The following is a 14,363-nucleotide window of genomic DNA, read 5'->3' on the forward strand; positions in this document are numbered from 1 at the left end:
GAGATGTTAGCAGTCCAGTTTGCATTAATAGCTTTCAAGGATTTACTTCTTCCAGGGCAGGTGTTGATTCTAACAGACAACACAACTGTCATGTGGTACATCAACAAGCAAGGGGGAACACATTCTTATCCTCTATGCAGGCAAGCAATGATTTTGTGGGAGACTGCTCTCAGTTTACAACTAAATCTTCAGGCAAGGTTTCTGCCGGGAGCACAGAACTCCTTAGCAGACGTGTTAAGCAGACAAATCATGGATCCCCACGAGTGGAAACTGGATCTTCATGTATTTCAGAAATTGACAGTGTCCTGGGAACTCCAGACATAGATCTGTTCGCTTCTCCTCTAAACCACCAGCTGCCAAAGTTTTGCACAAAGCGGTTTCATCCCACAGCTTGGAAAGTGGATGCTCTTTCTTTCAGTTGGAAAAATCTTCATGTGTATGCCTTCCCACCTCTGCCTCTCCTCCCAAAGGTACTTCTGAAGGTCAGACAGGACAAGCCAAGGATGATTTTGATAGCTCCAGATTGGCCTCGACAGTACTGGTACCCACTACTGAGAAGTCTAGTACGGAAGCCTCCATGGCCTTTGCCTTTGATTCCACATCTGTTGTCCCAGGAGGACAGTCATTTGATCAATGTCAAACTTCACTCTCTTCACCTAACAGCATGGCATATTCTGTTTTAAACCATAAAGGGTCTCAACTTCCACAACAAGTTTTGAATGTGATTTTGGAAGCCAGAAGGCCTAGTACAAGAAAAGTGTATGCAGATAAATGGAAGAGATTTTTATTTTGGAGTGCAGCTAAGGATTTGGATGTTTCTGAGCCTGATTTAAGTGTGGCTCTTCAATATCTTACTGAGTTATTGGACAAAGGTTTGTCCTTCTCTTCTATTAAGATTCATGCTGCAGCAATTTCAGCTCACTACGATTGTGACCCACCATTGTTTTCTCATCCTTTATTCAAGCAGTTTCTTAGAGGGGCGAAGAATTTAAGACCCCCACGAAGAGCTCCTACTCCTGCTTGGGATCTCAATTTTGTGTTGGAGAAACTCACTCTACAACCTTTTGAGCCTGCAGCTACTGCGGAGTTGAAATATTTGTCATGGAAAACTGCTTTTTTGTTGGCCATTACCTCTGCAAGAAGGGTTTCTGAATTGCAGGCCCTTATGGCAGTTGAGCCTTTCTTGATTTTCCACAAGGATAGGGTATCTTTACGTACTAATCCTTCCTTTATGCCTAAAGTGGTTTCTAGTGTGGCTTTAAACCAAACTATTCATTTGCCTACTTTTATGCAAATCCCCAAACTAAAGGGGAAAAGATTTTGCACACTTTAGATGTACACAGGCAGTTGCGATATTATTTGGACAGAACTAAAGGGTTCAGACAATCTCAGCAGTTATTAGTTTCTTTTGCTTTGTGCTCTCAGGGCAAGCCCGTGTCAAAACAAACTATTTCTAAGTGGATTGGATTTTGCATTGCCTTCTGTTATTCCCATCATGGCAAACAGATTCCAGCTGGGATTAGACCTCATTCCACTAGGGCTACTGCCACTTCAACAGCTTTTGAGGGGTGGCTACTAAGGATATTTTGGAGGCAGCCACTTGGAGTTCAGTGCATACCTTCTCTAGGCATTACCACCTTCCATTGTACTCTAAATCCAGGGCTGGTTTTGCCACTGCTGTGTTGCAGGGCATTTTGGCAGCTCCTGCTTCATTATAATTTAGCCATCCTCCCTTACCTCTGCTTTGGGATTCTACCCAAGTGTTAGGACTGCAGCAATGTGGGACGAAGAACATAGTACAGTTTTGTACCTACCATAAATGTAGATGTTCGAGGATCCACATTGCTGCAGTCCAATTTACCCTCCCTCCTTCCCCTCTGCTGTTTGAGGTGGTTGTGTGGGTTGGGTTTTCCATCTGAGGTATATGGCATTTTGTATATATTGTATATATTATGCATGTTTTTGGTGTTAGGCTAGTTGGTTGTTTAGTTGTGGTCTATGGGTTTTGACCTTTCTTTTTAGGGTCTTCTGACATCTGGGGCAAGAAAAGACTGAGGATATGACGTCGGTCATGCGCATTTGTACCCTGACGTTCTGATGTCAGTCAAATGTGCCTTGACCGACGTCAGCCTTATACTCTGATATTCGGGCCGACCGAGGGACAGCGGACTACCCAAGTGTTAGGACTGCAGCAATGTGGATCCTCTAACATCTACATTTATGGTAGGTACAAAACTGTACTTTTTGGTGGATCAACCTGATAAGTCAACCCAAGTGCTCCCCTTATTTACCCCCTTCAAAAGGCCTCAAAGGATGTCTCCAGCCTTGCCTTGGAGGGTGGATGGGTGGGGGTGCCTGTTCATTAGGCATTACAGTTCAAGGGATCTGGTCCAAGCAAGACCGGTGCAAATATATAAACATCAAAGAAATGAAGGCCCTGATTTTTACCTTTCATCACCTGTAGATTCCAGGGACTTTCAAATCTTAGCAAACAATGCCACAGTCAAGTGGTATGTCAACAAATAAGGGGGAACCAAGTCCTATGGATCCATTCCCCTTTCTTTGTGAAGGGAAATTCCTTCAGGTCTTCCCTCCCTTTCCTCTCATTTTAGGGCACTTCTGAAAATTCAGAAAGAGAGTCTGAAAATACTGTTGGTGACTATCTTTTGGTCCAGACAACATTATTTGTCCCTTCTTTTTCACCTAGCCAAGGGCAGTTCCCACACTTTACCCCACAGGATGGGTTTGCTCGCACAGTAAAAGGACCATCTCATTCTTCCAAACCTAAAGACTCTGAACGTCACATTTTGGATGATAGGCTTCTAATTCCTTTCAGGCACCTTTACTCTGAGGATGCGCTACAGGTAATAAAGAAGGCAAATGAATCTTGGAAGAGATTTGTTGTGTGGTGCCATAACAAAAGATAGGACCTTCGCTGCTCAGTTCAGGTCTGGCATACACCTCTATCGGGTCTATATTATATATTCGAAGTTTCAAAACTTCAAACCTCATATGTTCGACAACATATGAGTGAAGTTTGAAACATCAAAAATGTAATAAAAAATTGAAAAAAAACTTGCCTCCCTGCTGTGAGCAGGGGGCAATCCCCCTGTGCCCCCCCCCACACCCCCCTACTTAAATATACCAATCCGAGCTCGCACTTCAGTGCAGAAAGTGGACATTTTCCCATTCTGCACTGTATTGAGCCGTTGCTTTTCACCTTCGAACTTTTTAAAGTTTGATCATATTGTGTCGACCATATGACATTTGAACTTTAAAACGTTCAAATAATTAATCGGGACCCCCTCTGTCAGTGTCCATTTATCCATTTCTGTCTGCCTACCAGTTGATCCTTTATTCAAGTTATGAGGTCATACAATTTCTAAAAGGCATCCTCCATAGCAAGCCTCTCAGGAAAATCAATTCCTCTTCTTTGCTGGGACCTGAACTGTGTTCTTGAAGTTAGCCCTTCCACTTATTGAACTGGGGTCTTTCAAATTCTGTACTCAAGACAGTGATATCAGTGGCCTTAACATCTGCCAAAAGGGTCTCAGAGTTCAAGGCTCTCATGTGTACTCCCACTTTCATGTTTATACATAGGGACAGAGTTAGCCTCGGGTCTAATCCTGCTTTTATGCCAAAGGTGATCACTCAAATGTGTGTAAATCAGTCCATCACTCTTCTGCCTTTTCCCTATTATTGGAATAAAGGTAAAAAAAATCCTTCATTTACTAGATGTCCACAGACACAGTAGATTCTACCATGCAAATCTGAAGCAAAGTCAAGACTGATCATCTCTGAGGGAATTGGGGAAGTCCCTTTAACTTTTTGTTGGGAGATTGAGCAGAAAAGGAACCCCTAGTTTGATTCTAATGTAATTACGTAGGCATCTCTCAAAATAGACAAGTCACTCTTGGGGCAATCTGTACCTGTTCAAAAATGCATCTCACCTAAAGTGTGATGCTTCAGGTGTCACCCCAAGTCATTTTACTTCTTAGTTTAAGGCATAAACAAAACAGTTCATTCTTCACAACAAGTGAGAGAGGAAAAGAGAATTGTCAGTATTGGCCCAGATTAATTTGAGAACACTGGACCTTCCGCGTGTAAAGCCTGGCATATAGGATCATTTGAGTTGTGGATACCATAAACCCTCTCAACATCTTTCTCACTGAGGTCATTTGAAGATTCATCTGGGATAGGATGGAGGGAACGTTTTCTGGAGAAAAAAATGTAAGCATCCTAGGAATGCAGAGGACCGAATAGGTTCCAGGCTGGATTTCTTGGAGTTTAAACTGAATCTTAGAGAAATAGATTGGTTGTGAAGTGCAAGTCCTGATGATTTTTTTTAAACTGAAGGGGCTGAAAAAATAGTCTGTGTAGATGAATATGTATGCCTTTGAGCCTGTGGAATGCTGATATGATCCAAGCATTTTGTGAAAACACTTGGTGCTGTAAATAAACAGAAGGGCAAAGTAGTAAACTGAAAGTTTTATTCCAAGGTACAGAAGTTTAAAATTTGTCTGTTTTGTATGAATAGGGATAATGCAGATAGGCATCTTTCAGGTCCAAGGCCTCTCATCTTCCTCCAAGCTTTCTTAGAGAAAGTGGGTTTTGGAGGGCTACCATCCTGAATTTTGGAACTTTGAGGAAGGTGTTTAGAAGGGATGAATCTAAAGCTGGTCTCTGCATTCTCTGTTTTCATGGGAGTAAAGTCTGAAGTAAAATCCTTCCCCTGTTTGAGAAAGAGGGACGCCATCTATTATCACCTGATGAAACAGATCTAAAAGAATTGGAAATGCAAGATGTTGATTTGAAGGGGACCTGATGAATCCCTGAAGGTACTGGAGAAGAATTCTTGTGAAGCTTCTGGCTCTTTTTTTTAGTGTGTCACAAGCCCACACATCTGAGGAGGGGCAATAGAAGACTGTCAGAACTTTGTCAGAAAAGGATCCCTTGGGTCCTTTGAATTCTGAGCTGGGTTAAATTTCTCTTTTGAACATTTCTTTACTTTCTGTTGAAAATGTTTTTGAGATTTGTGAAAAAATGGTCCAGATTTGGAAGGGTAATTCATTTGAAACTTGGGGATAGGAAAAAGAAAAGTAGTTTAAAACCGTGCATTATCTTTCCTGTAACTTCTGGAAATTCTCAGAAGAAATGTCAAACAGGTTATCTTTGTCCAAAGCTGCATCAAGTAATACGAGTCTGACATCATCAAAGAGGGACTGCAGCCTGAGCCATGCATACCTCCTGAGAACTGAAGTAGCAGCAGCTGTCATAGAGGATCATCAGCATCATATCCACATTTAATGGAATGTCTTGCTTCTTGGGAGCATGACTTAAGCATGTCCTTTAAGGAAGATTTAGTATCTGACTCAGTTTAATGTTAGAGAGAGAGAGCGCATGTATCTTGTCATACAATTCTGATAGTTAATGACAGAGGGACAAGGTTGTGATGAGTAAACTTTTTTAAACCAGATCTGTCCATGGCCTTGCTGTCTTTGTCATTAGGTAAGGCATCACTGGAAGGAAGTAATTTGGAAATCTTAACTGATTCTACAGAAGCTACTACAAGGTCTGAAGTACAGTTTTTATACAAGTACTTATGGAGTGTCAGATACCTTACAAAATGTGTCTGCCTTCTTAGAAGCAGGTGGCTGTGATCCAGGAGCAAGATAATCAGGCAAAAAGGTATCATCCAAAGCTTCTAAAACAGGAAAACCAGTTGAATAATAGAGGATTTTGATACTTCTGTATTCATATGGTCATATCTTTTCTGGAATCGGATATTTGCTTACCATTCCAGTTAGTGTTCCATTTTTTGTAAATGTTATTACCAAAAGCACGTCCCTTATTAGGGTAATCTGAAGAAATAGTGTAATCCACTTCAGTTTCTGCCAGCTGAATAGTGAATTTGTGATGTATAATCCAGACCCCTTAACTCAGTGAAGAAGGTCCTTCTGCAGAAGATGATGTCATCTTCCAGATGAAGAGGGAGAATAAAACTGGGGGGACTGAAGCCATAAGGGCTTTAAAAGCCCTTGGGAGGAATTGAACCAGTCCTGCTGAAGGGTCCGTGAGGGAAGGAACAGAAGTAGCTGGAGGAGTGGCATATGGAGTGAAGAGAAGCAGACCATGGCTGTACCTCCATTAGGTTCCCTAAAGTGTCTTCTGTCTTTAACTTTGTGATGGAGTCAGCCTTCTGGTTAGCTGGTTTTGGATATGCTGAAAACCTGCACTGTGTCAGCTTCTCTAGAGTCATGACAGCAGGAGCAGGTATGGAAGCCGGATGCTCAAAGGGTTGATTGAGTGCTTCAACAGAGACATCCAACTGTTATCTCAGGTAACTTGGTCTCTTCTTTTAACTTTGAAGCTTCAATACGTTTATTTTTCAATGTAAAGTTTTAAAGCGCTTAGTTGTTTGCTTGACAGTCTTGTGTACAAAAAGACTGGGAAATGGAACTTTCTAATTATGTTCAGGACCTAGGGGGAAAAGGGACCTAGAATATTTATCCTTGTAAGGTCTCTGACCACAATCCCATTTCCCTTCTTAGTTGACATAGAGGAAGGGTCTGCAATGGGGTCCTTAGTTACCTCCAATACTTGCACCTGAAAAAGGTTGTGCAACGGATAGACCGAGATTCAGACAAATTTTCATTCACGAACTAGAGGCAAGCAAGTTCTGGTGATTTTTTTTTTTTTTTTTTTTTTTTTTTTTTTTTTTTTCTTCACCGATACATCCCTTCTGAACCAGCAGATAGTCTTGAGCATTGGTCATAACTTGGAAAAATGGCGAGAAAGAAAGGTACTTAAGCTTTTGTAGACTGACCAGACATGTATAGCATCCTTGGTAGGATATGTTCCGTAAGTCAGCAATACTGAGCAGTGATCTAGTTAAGAAAATCAGATATTCTCGCACACATTTCTAACAGAAGTCTTGAAAATTGTGGATATTCTTTTTTCCAACAGAAGTTCATACATTGAAGCAGTTATTTTCATATGCAAATTTAGACAATTTTTTGCCATAATTACATAAATCGTGGGTGCTAACATCCCCGATGGAAGAGTTTTTTTTTTAACAGATCTGATGTCAATTTTCATTCATTCCTCAACTAATGGGTTTGGATCGTGGCCACCAAAAAACTTTCAAGCTCCTTCCCTACCCATAATACATGAATGTCTAACAATCCCCTATGTCTTTTGCCGTTTTTGCATCTAGACGTGGTCGCTTTCAGCTCTCGAATCATAAAGTGGGCGATTATTTCCTTTCAAAGCAGTTTATTTGTTCAATATGTATTTTTTTCTTCATCACTGTATTAGAAAACTCCTTGCATACACTCTAGTGTAAAATTTTTACCGACCATTGTTGGTAGGCCTAGTTTTCCTCCCCAATCCTTATACTTTGTATATTTCCAAGTATACCACCGCTGGTATAATTTTATTTTTTTTCTATTGCAACTTGTGTAATTTCTCCATACCATTGGTGGTACTTCACTTGTTCTGTGCTTTCCTAATATTTAAAAAAAAAGTTGTATTTTTTGGTTTAGTCCCTCTTTCACAGGATGTCCAAAAAAGGTCCTTCGGGATTCAAGAAATGTGATATTTGTGGGCACAAATTGCCTCTCCTGATACCCATTCTCTTTGCATTTACTGCTTGGGCCCAGATCATTTAAAGCTGGATTGCAGCATTTGCAGTAAGTTTAACCCTTGTGCTCTTGATGACAGGAGAAATAAATTAATATTAAATGGTTTGCTGCCCACTTCTTCTGAAGACATCACAGGGGCTGAATCCTCCAGACAGAAAGCTAAAGACCCATTGAAGAGGTCTAAACCTTCAGAGTCTTCCACCTATTCTTCGTCAGAACCTGTTAAGAAAATACAGAAATTGGATCCAAAACTTGTTATGATCTGACCCTCTTAGGATCCGACCAAATCTACATCGGATCATACTGTCTTGGAGCCGAAGCCTCTAACCAGGACCACATACTGCCCCCATTTGGACTTTGTTCCATCCAGAGTGCTTTTCCTTTTTGGAAAGGTGCTCCAAATCTCCATCCCTCGCAACTTCTCATTCCTCCAGGACTCTTACTGAAGTGGATGTGGAGAAAATGAGGAAGTTCCTCACAGCACAAATTCAGATGGGAGTTCTTATGGCTCCTTTCCCTTCATGTCAGGAAGCCTGATCATCAACTACTCTACCCATTACAGATCCTTCTCTAATCCGGCCTGTTACCTTAGAGTCCTTGGATCTGAGCCTTCCAGATCATCTGGTTTGAATCTGAAGAAAGTACTTTCTTTGGATCTGAATGTTGCTCTGAGTGCACAGGCTCCAACTTCCTTGGAGCCAGATTACTTTCAGGGCAGAAGCATCCCTGTCAGATCCAGGAGGTTGTAGTCAACTCTGAGGTTTTCTGAGCTGTCTCTTCCTCTTGAAGCTTCTGCACTGGACATCTCTGCTCAGACTTCTGCATCTGATGGGTTGCTTTTGGAGCGGAAGAAGGTGATGGACAAGAAATTTGTCTTCTCAGCTCTGTTGTCTTCCTTCTGTCTGAAGCAATCTTCTTTTTAGGTTGTGAAGAGATTGTTCTCTGCTCCAGCAGGATAGATGGGTCTTACCGTCTTGGATCCACCCTGTACTTCTCAGATGTCGTTGTGTCTTGAGCCTCAAAATTCTACCCCACAGGGACAGCCAGCTCAAAGATTCCAGACTGCCCAGCAGGGTATCCTGATCTCTAGGACCATCCCACTGAGGAAGTCCTTAGGAAGAGAAAGTGCAAAAGGAGGCACTTCGACTGTCCTCAGGATTCAGTCACTGAGGATACTGATTTTGATGGAGAGGGGTCCCCAAAATCACCACCTGATGACGTCTCATTTGGAGATGTTCTTGAGATCCTTAAGCAGAAGGGTGGCTGGTCTTCCCAAGATGCTCCTCCAGTGAAATTGGTATTTCTGGAGGCCTTTGGTGCTGGCCCTTCCACCTCCTGGGTTACTCTTCCCACCAGTGAGCTCATTGATTTGGTCTCTAGGCGGGCATGGAAGGAACTTGACTTGGTTGAGCCAATCCCCAAAAGACCAGACCGGATTCTGGCTCCACCATTAGGAAGGGAATTTTGCGGTAAAGGCATGCCAGTAGATGCCATGGTAGTGGCAGCAGCTACAGAAAATAAGCTTACTGGACAGAATCCCACTGTTCATCCTCCTAACAGAGTCTAGGGCAATTGACAGATTTGGGAAGGGTGTTTATGCTTCAGCAACTTTTGCACTCCAATCGCTGAGCTATCTGGCACATTTTAGAAGACTTCAAGACTTGATTAAAGAGCTATCAAAACATCAGTCTCTTTCTTGAACCAAAACTGGCCATAGCCTCTCAGTTGGCTGCCCTGCAAGCAGTATCTAATTTGTTTGTGAGGCTAATCTTGCATGCTGCAGAAGGTGCCTCAAGAGATTCGAGTTCAGGTATTTCCATAGAGACATGCCTAGATGTGCCTGTGTGATTTTGCAGAGCCCTTAAAGTCCTTGTTTGTCAATGCTCCTTTTGATAGCACTGCTTTGTTTAGCCCCACAGTGAAGGACGCACACTCCAGGTGAGAAAAAGACAAACCCTCTCTGCGGTGTGTGTGCATTTTTCGACCCCTCAAAGGACCTTTTCCAGGAATCAATGGGGAGGTTGAAAAATGTGGTTCAGAAAGTCCCAAGGTCCTTTCCAGGACACATGTGGAGATGGTTCCCCCCAGAGGCAAAGAAGGAGCTGCAGTGGATGGCAATGTCCCCATGACAGAGACCACCTGCAAATCCAGGGGTCTAGAGATTCTTTTTTCAGCAGACCTTTTTAGTGCTCCTGAAAGGCTTGATTGCCCACCTCTGGTGGCAGTTGGGGGGGTCTCTTATCCTTACACCAGAAATCCTGGCTGCATATAACAAAAGACATTTGGGTGCAGAGGATTATTTCCAGAGGTTATACAATTCCCTTTACTCCACTTCCTCCATTTTTAAGAAAATTTCTTAATTTGCCCAATCAGAGGAAAGCAGCGGTACTAGAAATTCAAAAGCTGCTAAGATAGTCATCCAAGAGGTCCCACCAGACCAAATAGAATCTAGAACTTACTTGAGATTCTGTTTAGTGCCAAAGAAAACAGGGGACTGGAGACCAATTTTGGATCTCAGTGTATTGAGCAAGTCAGTTCGACACACACAATTTCAGATGATCCAGATGATAGACCTTCAGGTTGCATACTATCGCATAAAATTGAACAGACAATCCAGAGGGTACTTCCGCTTCCAGCTGGGAACCTTTCACTACTGGTTCAGAGCATTGCCTTTTGGCCTCACCACAGCCCTCAGGGTATTCACCAAATGTGTGGCAGTAGTAGCAGATCACTTGAGACTGCAGGGTTTGAGTGTTTCCATATTTAGACTGGCTCATTACCACCCCAACCAGGCATTGACTGATAGAATCACACAATCAGGTACTACAGACTTGTTGACATATTGGAATAACCATAAATTGCAGCAAGTCTCACAACCGACCTAAACATTAGAATTCATAGGAGCTGTGTTCAGCACTGTATGTATGGTCACATCTCTTCCTCTTTCGGGAGTACAAGACGGTAAGGATGCAGGTCAGGAAAATAATTTGCAGCACCAGAATTTCAGCCAGATTCATTCTGCAACCCCTGGGATCAATGTGAGTGGCGATAATTTTAATTTCCTTAGCAAGATTCCACATGAGAATTCTACAGTGGCTGCTACCAGTACAATGGTCAATGCTTTCTCGGTCCATGTCAGCGAAGATCAGAATAACTTGGGTATTCAAAATATACCTTTGCTAGTAGATCCAGTGCAACAGGTATTACAAGGCTGCCCTCTCATCCGACCTCAGCCTAAGGCTGTAGTGACCATGGATGCTTCCCAGATTGGTTGGGGAGGGCATTTCCTGGGGAAAACAGTCCAAGGCACTTGTTCCCCTGCAGAGACCAATTTGCATATTGATGTTTTGGAGATGAGTGGTGCTTTTCACATTGCAGGCATTCCAAGACTCTGTCCATCTAGGAACAATTTCAATCCGGACAGACATGTCAGTAGTTTGGTACATGAACAAATTAGGGTGAACCAGATCTTATTCCCTGTATCGAGAAGCCCTAACAATGTGGCAGTGGGTGATGCCTTCCAACCGATTTATAATAGTAGCACATATTCTGGGGAAGTCCAACGTGATAGCAGACAAACTGAGCAGGTCCATCTTACTACCTCGTGAATAGTCTCTCAACAACAAAGTGACTGATATGATTTTCAGTTAGTGGGATCAGCCTTGGTGCGGTCTTTTTGCCTCTTCCCTAAACAGCAAGTGAAGCAGCTTTTATCCACTAATCCCCCACTGGGAAATCATCGAAGGATGCTCTACTCCATGACTGGCCCTGGTCTTCTGCATGCATACCCCCCGACTCCCCCCCCCCCCCCCAATTCTCAAATTCCTGCAGAAAGCAGCCCAGTTGAAGAGCAAAGTCATCCTCATTGCATCTTACTGGCATTGACAGATTTGGTTTCCCTTCCTTGGCCTCACCTATAGTATCCACCTTTAATTCTGGATCCATCTCAAGACCTTCTGTCGCACCCAAAAGGCATAGTTCACCCAGATATCTCAAGCCTCAAACTAACAGTATGGTTTCTCCAATTCCTTTAATAGCCAGACAACCAATGCTGTCTTCCTCTGTCAGTTTCATACTTTTATCTCACCCATAAACATTCTACTAGGAAACTTTACAGGAGTAAGTGGTGAAAGTTTGCTTGTTGGGCAGAGCAAAATCAAACTAATCCCTTCTCCGCTTCAGTTAGTCTCTCCTGTAATTTTTGGTGAGTTTATTTAATGGAGGTGCTAGCTGATCAACTATAAAAGTCCAACTAGCAGCAATCCCTAACGTTCATGTTGGATTTCAAAATTCTTCACTGGCTTTTTCCAAGCTTTGCAAAGCCTTTTTGAGAAGCACTGTCCTGCTAAGATCCCCTTTAAAGATCCTACTCTGCCATAGGATTTAAATTTGGTACTGCAGGCCTAAATTCATTCTCCCTTTGAGCCAGCAGTTAAACGTGAATTTAAATTCTTGACCTAGAAAACTGTCTGTCTAGTTGCAATTACATCTGCTAGAAGAATTTCAGAACTATAAGCTTTATCTTCAAAGCCTCTATATTTGATTTTTCATAAGGATAGGGTCACGTTACGTACCAATGTTTCCTTCCTTCCTAAGGTGTTGTCAGGATCTGACATCAACCAAGCCATTAACTTGCCGGTGTTCTTTCCTAAATTTGCAAGTAAAGGGGAATATGTGCTGCACTTATTGAATGTCCATAGACAATTACTTTATTTGCACAGAACAAAAGAAATTTGAGAGAGACAGATCAGCTATTTTTCTCCTTTGCACATAAATTGGGCAAATTCATTACAAAGGTAACTGGCTCGTTGGTTGACAGATTGCATTTCATTTGTCTATAACAAGTTGAATCTCCCCTTACCAAAATCTTTAAAAGCTCATTCAGCCAGATCTATGTCAACTACTACTGTGTTCCAGTCTAGAGCTTCTATGGGCAATATATGTGCAGCTGCAGCTTGGTAAAACCCTCATATTTTTATCACTCATTACAAAGTAGTTCTGATCTTGAGGGGAGAAGCAGCCTTTGGCTCAGCTGAACTTGGGAATATCCTTGCTTATAGTCCACCCAGGATATTATTAATGGTAGCTGGGGAACTCTGTCCTATTAGTTGAGGAATGAATGAAAATTGACATCCATTAAAGAAGTTATGTACTCGCCATAACGTTCCTTATGTGTTGTCCATTTTCATTCTTTCTCAACTCCCCACCCGCCATCCTTTTTAATCACTGACTTCTGGAGGAATGAGTGCCTTCAAGGGCATGACTGTCCTTTGTGTTAAGCTCCAGATATGGCATATTAGAGCAGTCTTTCTGTTAAGCAGCAAACAAGTTTTAAGGGATGTTATGGATTGGTGCATTATGGGTTGGGAAGGAGCTTGAGAGTTTTTGTGGTGACCACGAGCATGTGTAATGTCTGATCCGAACCATTAGCTGAGGGAGAATGAAAATGGATAACACAGATGGAACGTTATGGTGAGTACATTTTTTTTCCTTACTTTACAGTAATTTTGCAATAGAGGAAATTTAAAATTTCTTTAACTGAAATGTGCTGAATGCAAACACTTGAAAGTGAAGTCCATTTTGTTTATTTATTGCCAGGTATGGAATAATAATGTCTTGAATGATTCATTCATGGGTCAGGTGACTCTTCCAGCTGGCCCTGGTGAACAAGAGCAGTCATTTCATCTTCGAGACAAGGGCAGCAGAGATTCCAACGAGCTTCCAGGGATAGTCCAATTGAAGATTGTGACCCGTGATGTCCTCACCCACATTTAAGCACTCAGGGATATTTCCTACTGCTCCTGTGCCATTTATTCTATACTGTGTACAAACTCAGCATGTACCTTTGAAAGGTCATTAAAGATGACCCACTACTGTGTTTACGTTTCTGCCAAAAAAGGTGCCTTTAGGGACCAGAATGACTCTTAATCAAAACAGGGCATAATTTTCTTGAGTAGATATAATTGCAGTTTTCTAAGATATGTAATGCCTATATGGGAAGTGTGAATGTTTACCCACTGAAGGTTTTGTCATGAAATTTAATGTGCCATTCAACTTGTTTCACACAATCACAGACCTTGCTGGCATTGTTCAGAATGTCTGCTGATATAGTACCAATGTATTTCTTAAGTTTACTGTCTTAAATGTACTTTTTTCTTAACATTATAATTAAAAATCAGTTTTAGGTAGTGCATGTGTAGTTTATATTTATAAATATATGTTAAAAAATATATAATGTATATGATAGCATTAGAATATGTGCCTGAAAGATCCTTTTCATACAAGTGGAGTCTGTTACCTTGTCATAATTTCTCATTCATGTGGGAGTCTTAAGCTAGAAATGAGTTTATGACTGGCTTGCAGTAGCAGGAAAAGTTTCTGTAGAGAGCTACCGATGGAGTCTTGTAATTAGCCAAGTTGGAGTTTAAAGTAGAAGAATTCACAGATCATTTGAACTTTTTCTCCCCAGGATCTCAGTACCTTAAGTACTGTTTCTGTATTAAATTTTGTATACGTTTTTCATAACAATAAATAACTGGGTACAATCACCTTGCCTGACAAAAGGTCGTAATGCACTGGTAAGTCACAGAATGAAAAGAAATGTATAGTGGCATACAGCCTGGATGTCTAAGAATGTATGCAGTTTTGTGTGGTATAGCAGCAGTTTGAAGTTCCACACTTCCCATGTCTATCCCTACATTGTGAAAATATTCCATATTC

General features: G+C 41.8%; 1 protein-coding gene across 1 annotated transcript in view; it reads left to right on the forward strand.

Moving 5' to 3' along the window:
* Positions 1-13,831, forward strand: part of CAPN5 (calpain 5) — an 808,497-nt gene extending 794,666 nt beyond the window's left edge. Inside the window, exon 12 of the mRNA XM_044073347.1 lies at positions 13,242-13,831. Within this exon, the coding sequence (XP_043929282.1) occupies positions 13,242-13,418 (177 nt within the window). The 3' untranslated portion in view covers positions 13,419-13,831. The remainder of the gene's footprint in view (positions 1-13,241) is intronic.
* Positions 13,832-14,363: the final 532 nt, after the last annotated feature.

Source organism: Protopterus annectens, chromosome 5.part1, assembly GCF_019279795.1.
Source record: "Protopterus annectens isolate FY-2018-M chromosome 5.part1, PAN1.0, whole genome shotgun sequence".
NCBI lineage: Eukaryota > Metazoa > Chordata > Ceratodontiformes > Protopteridae > Protopterus > Protopterus annectens.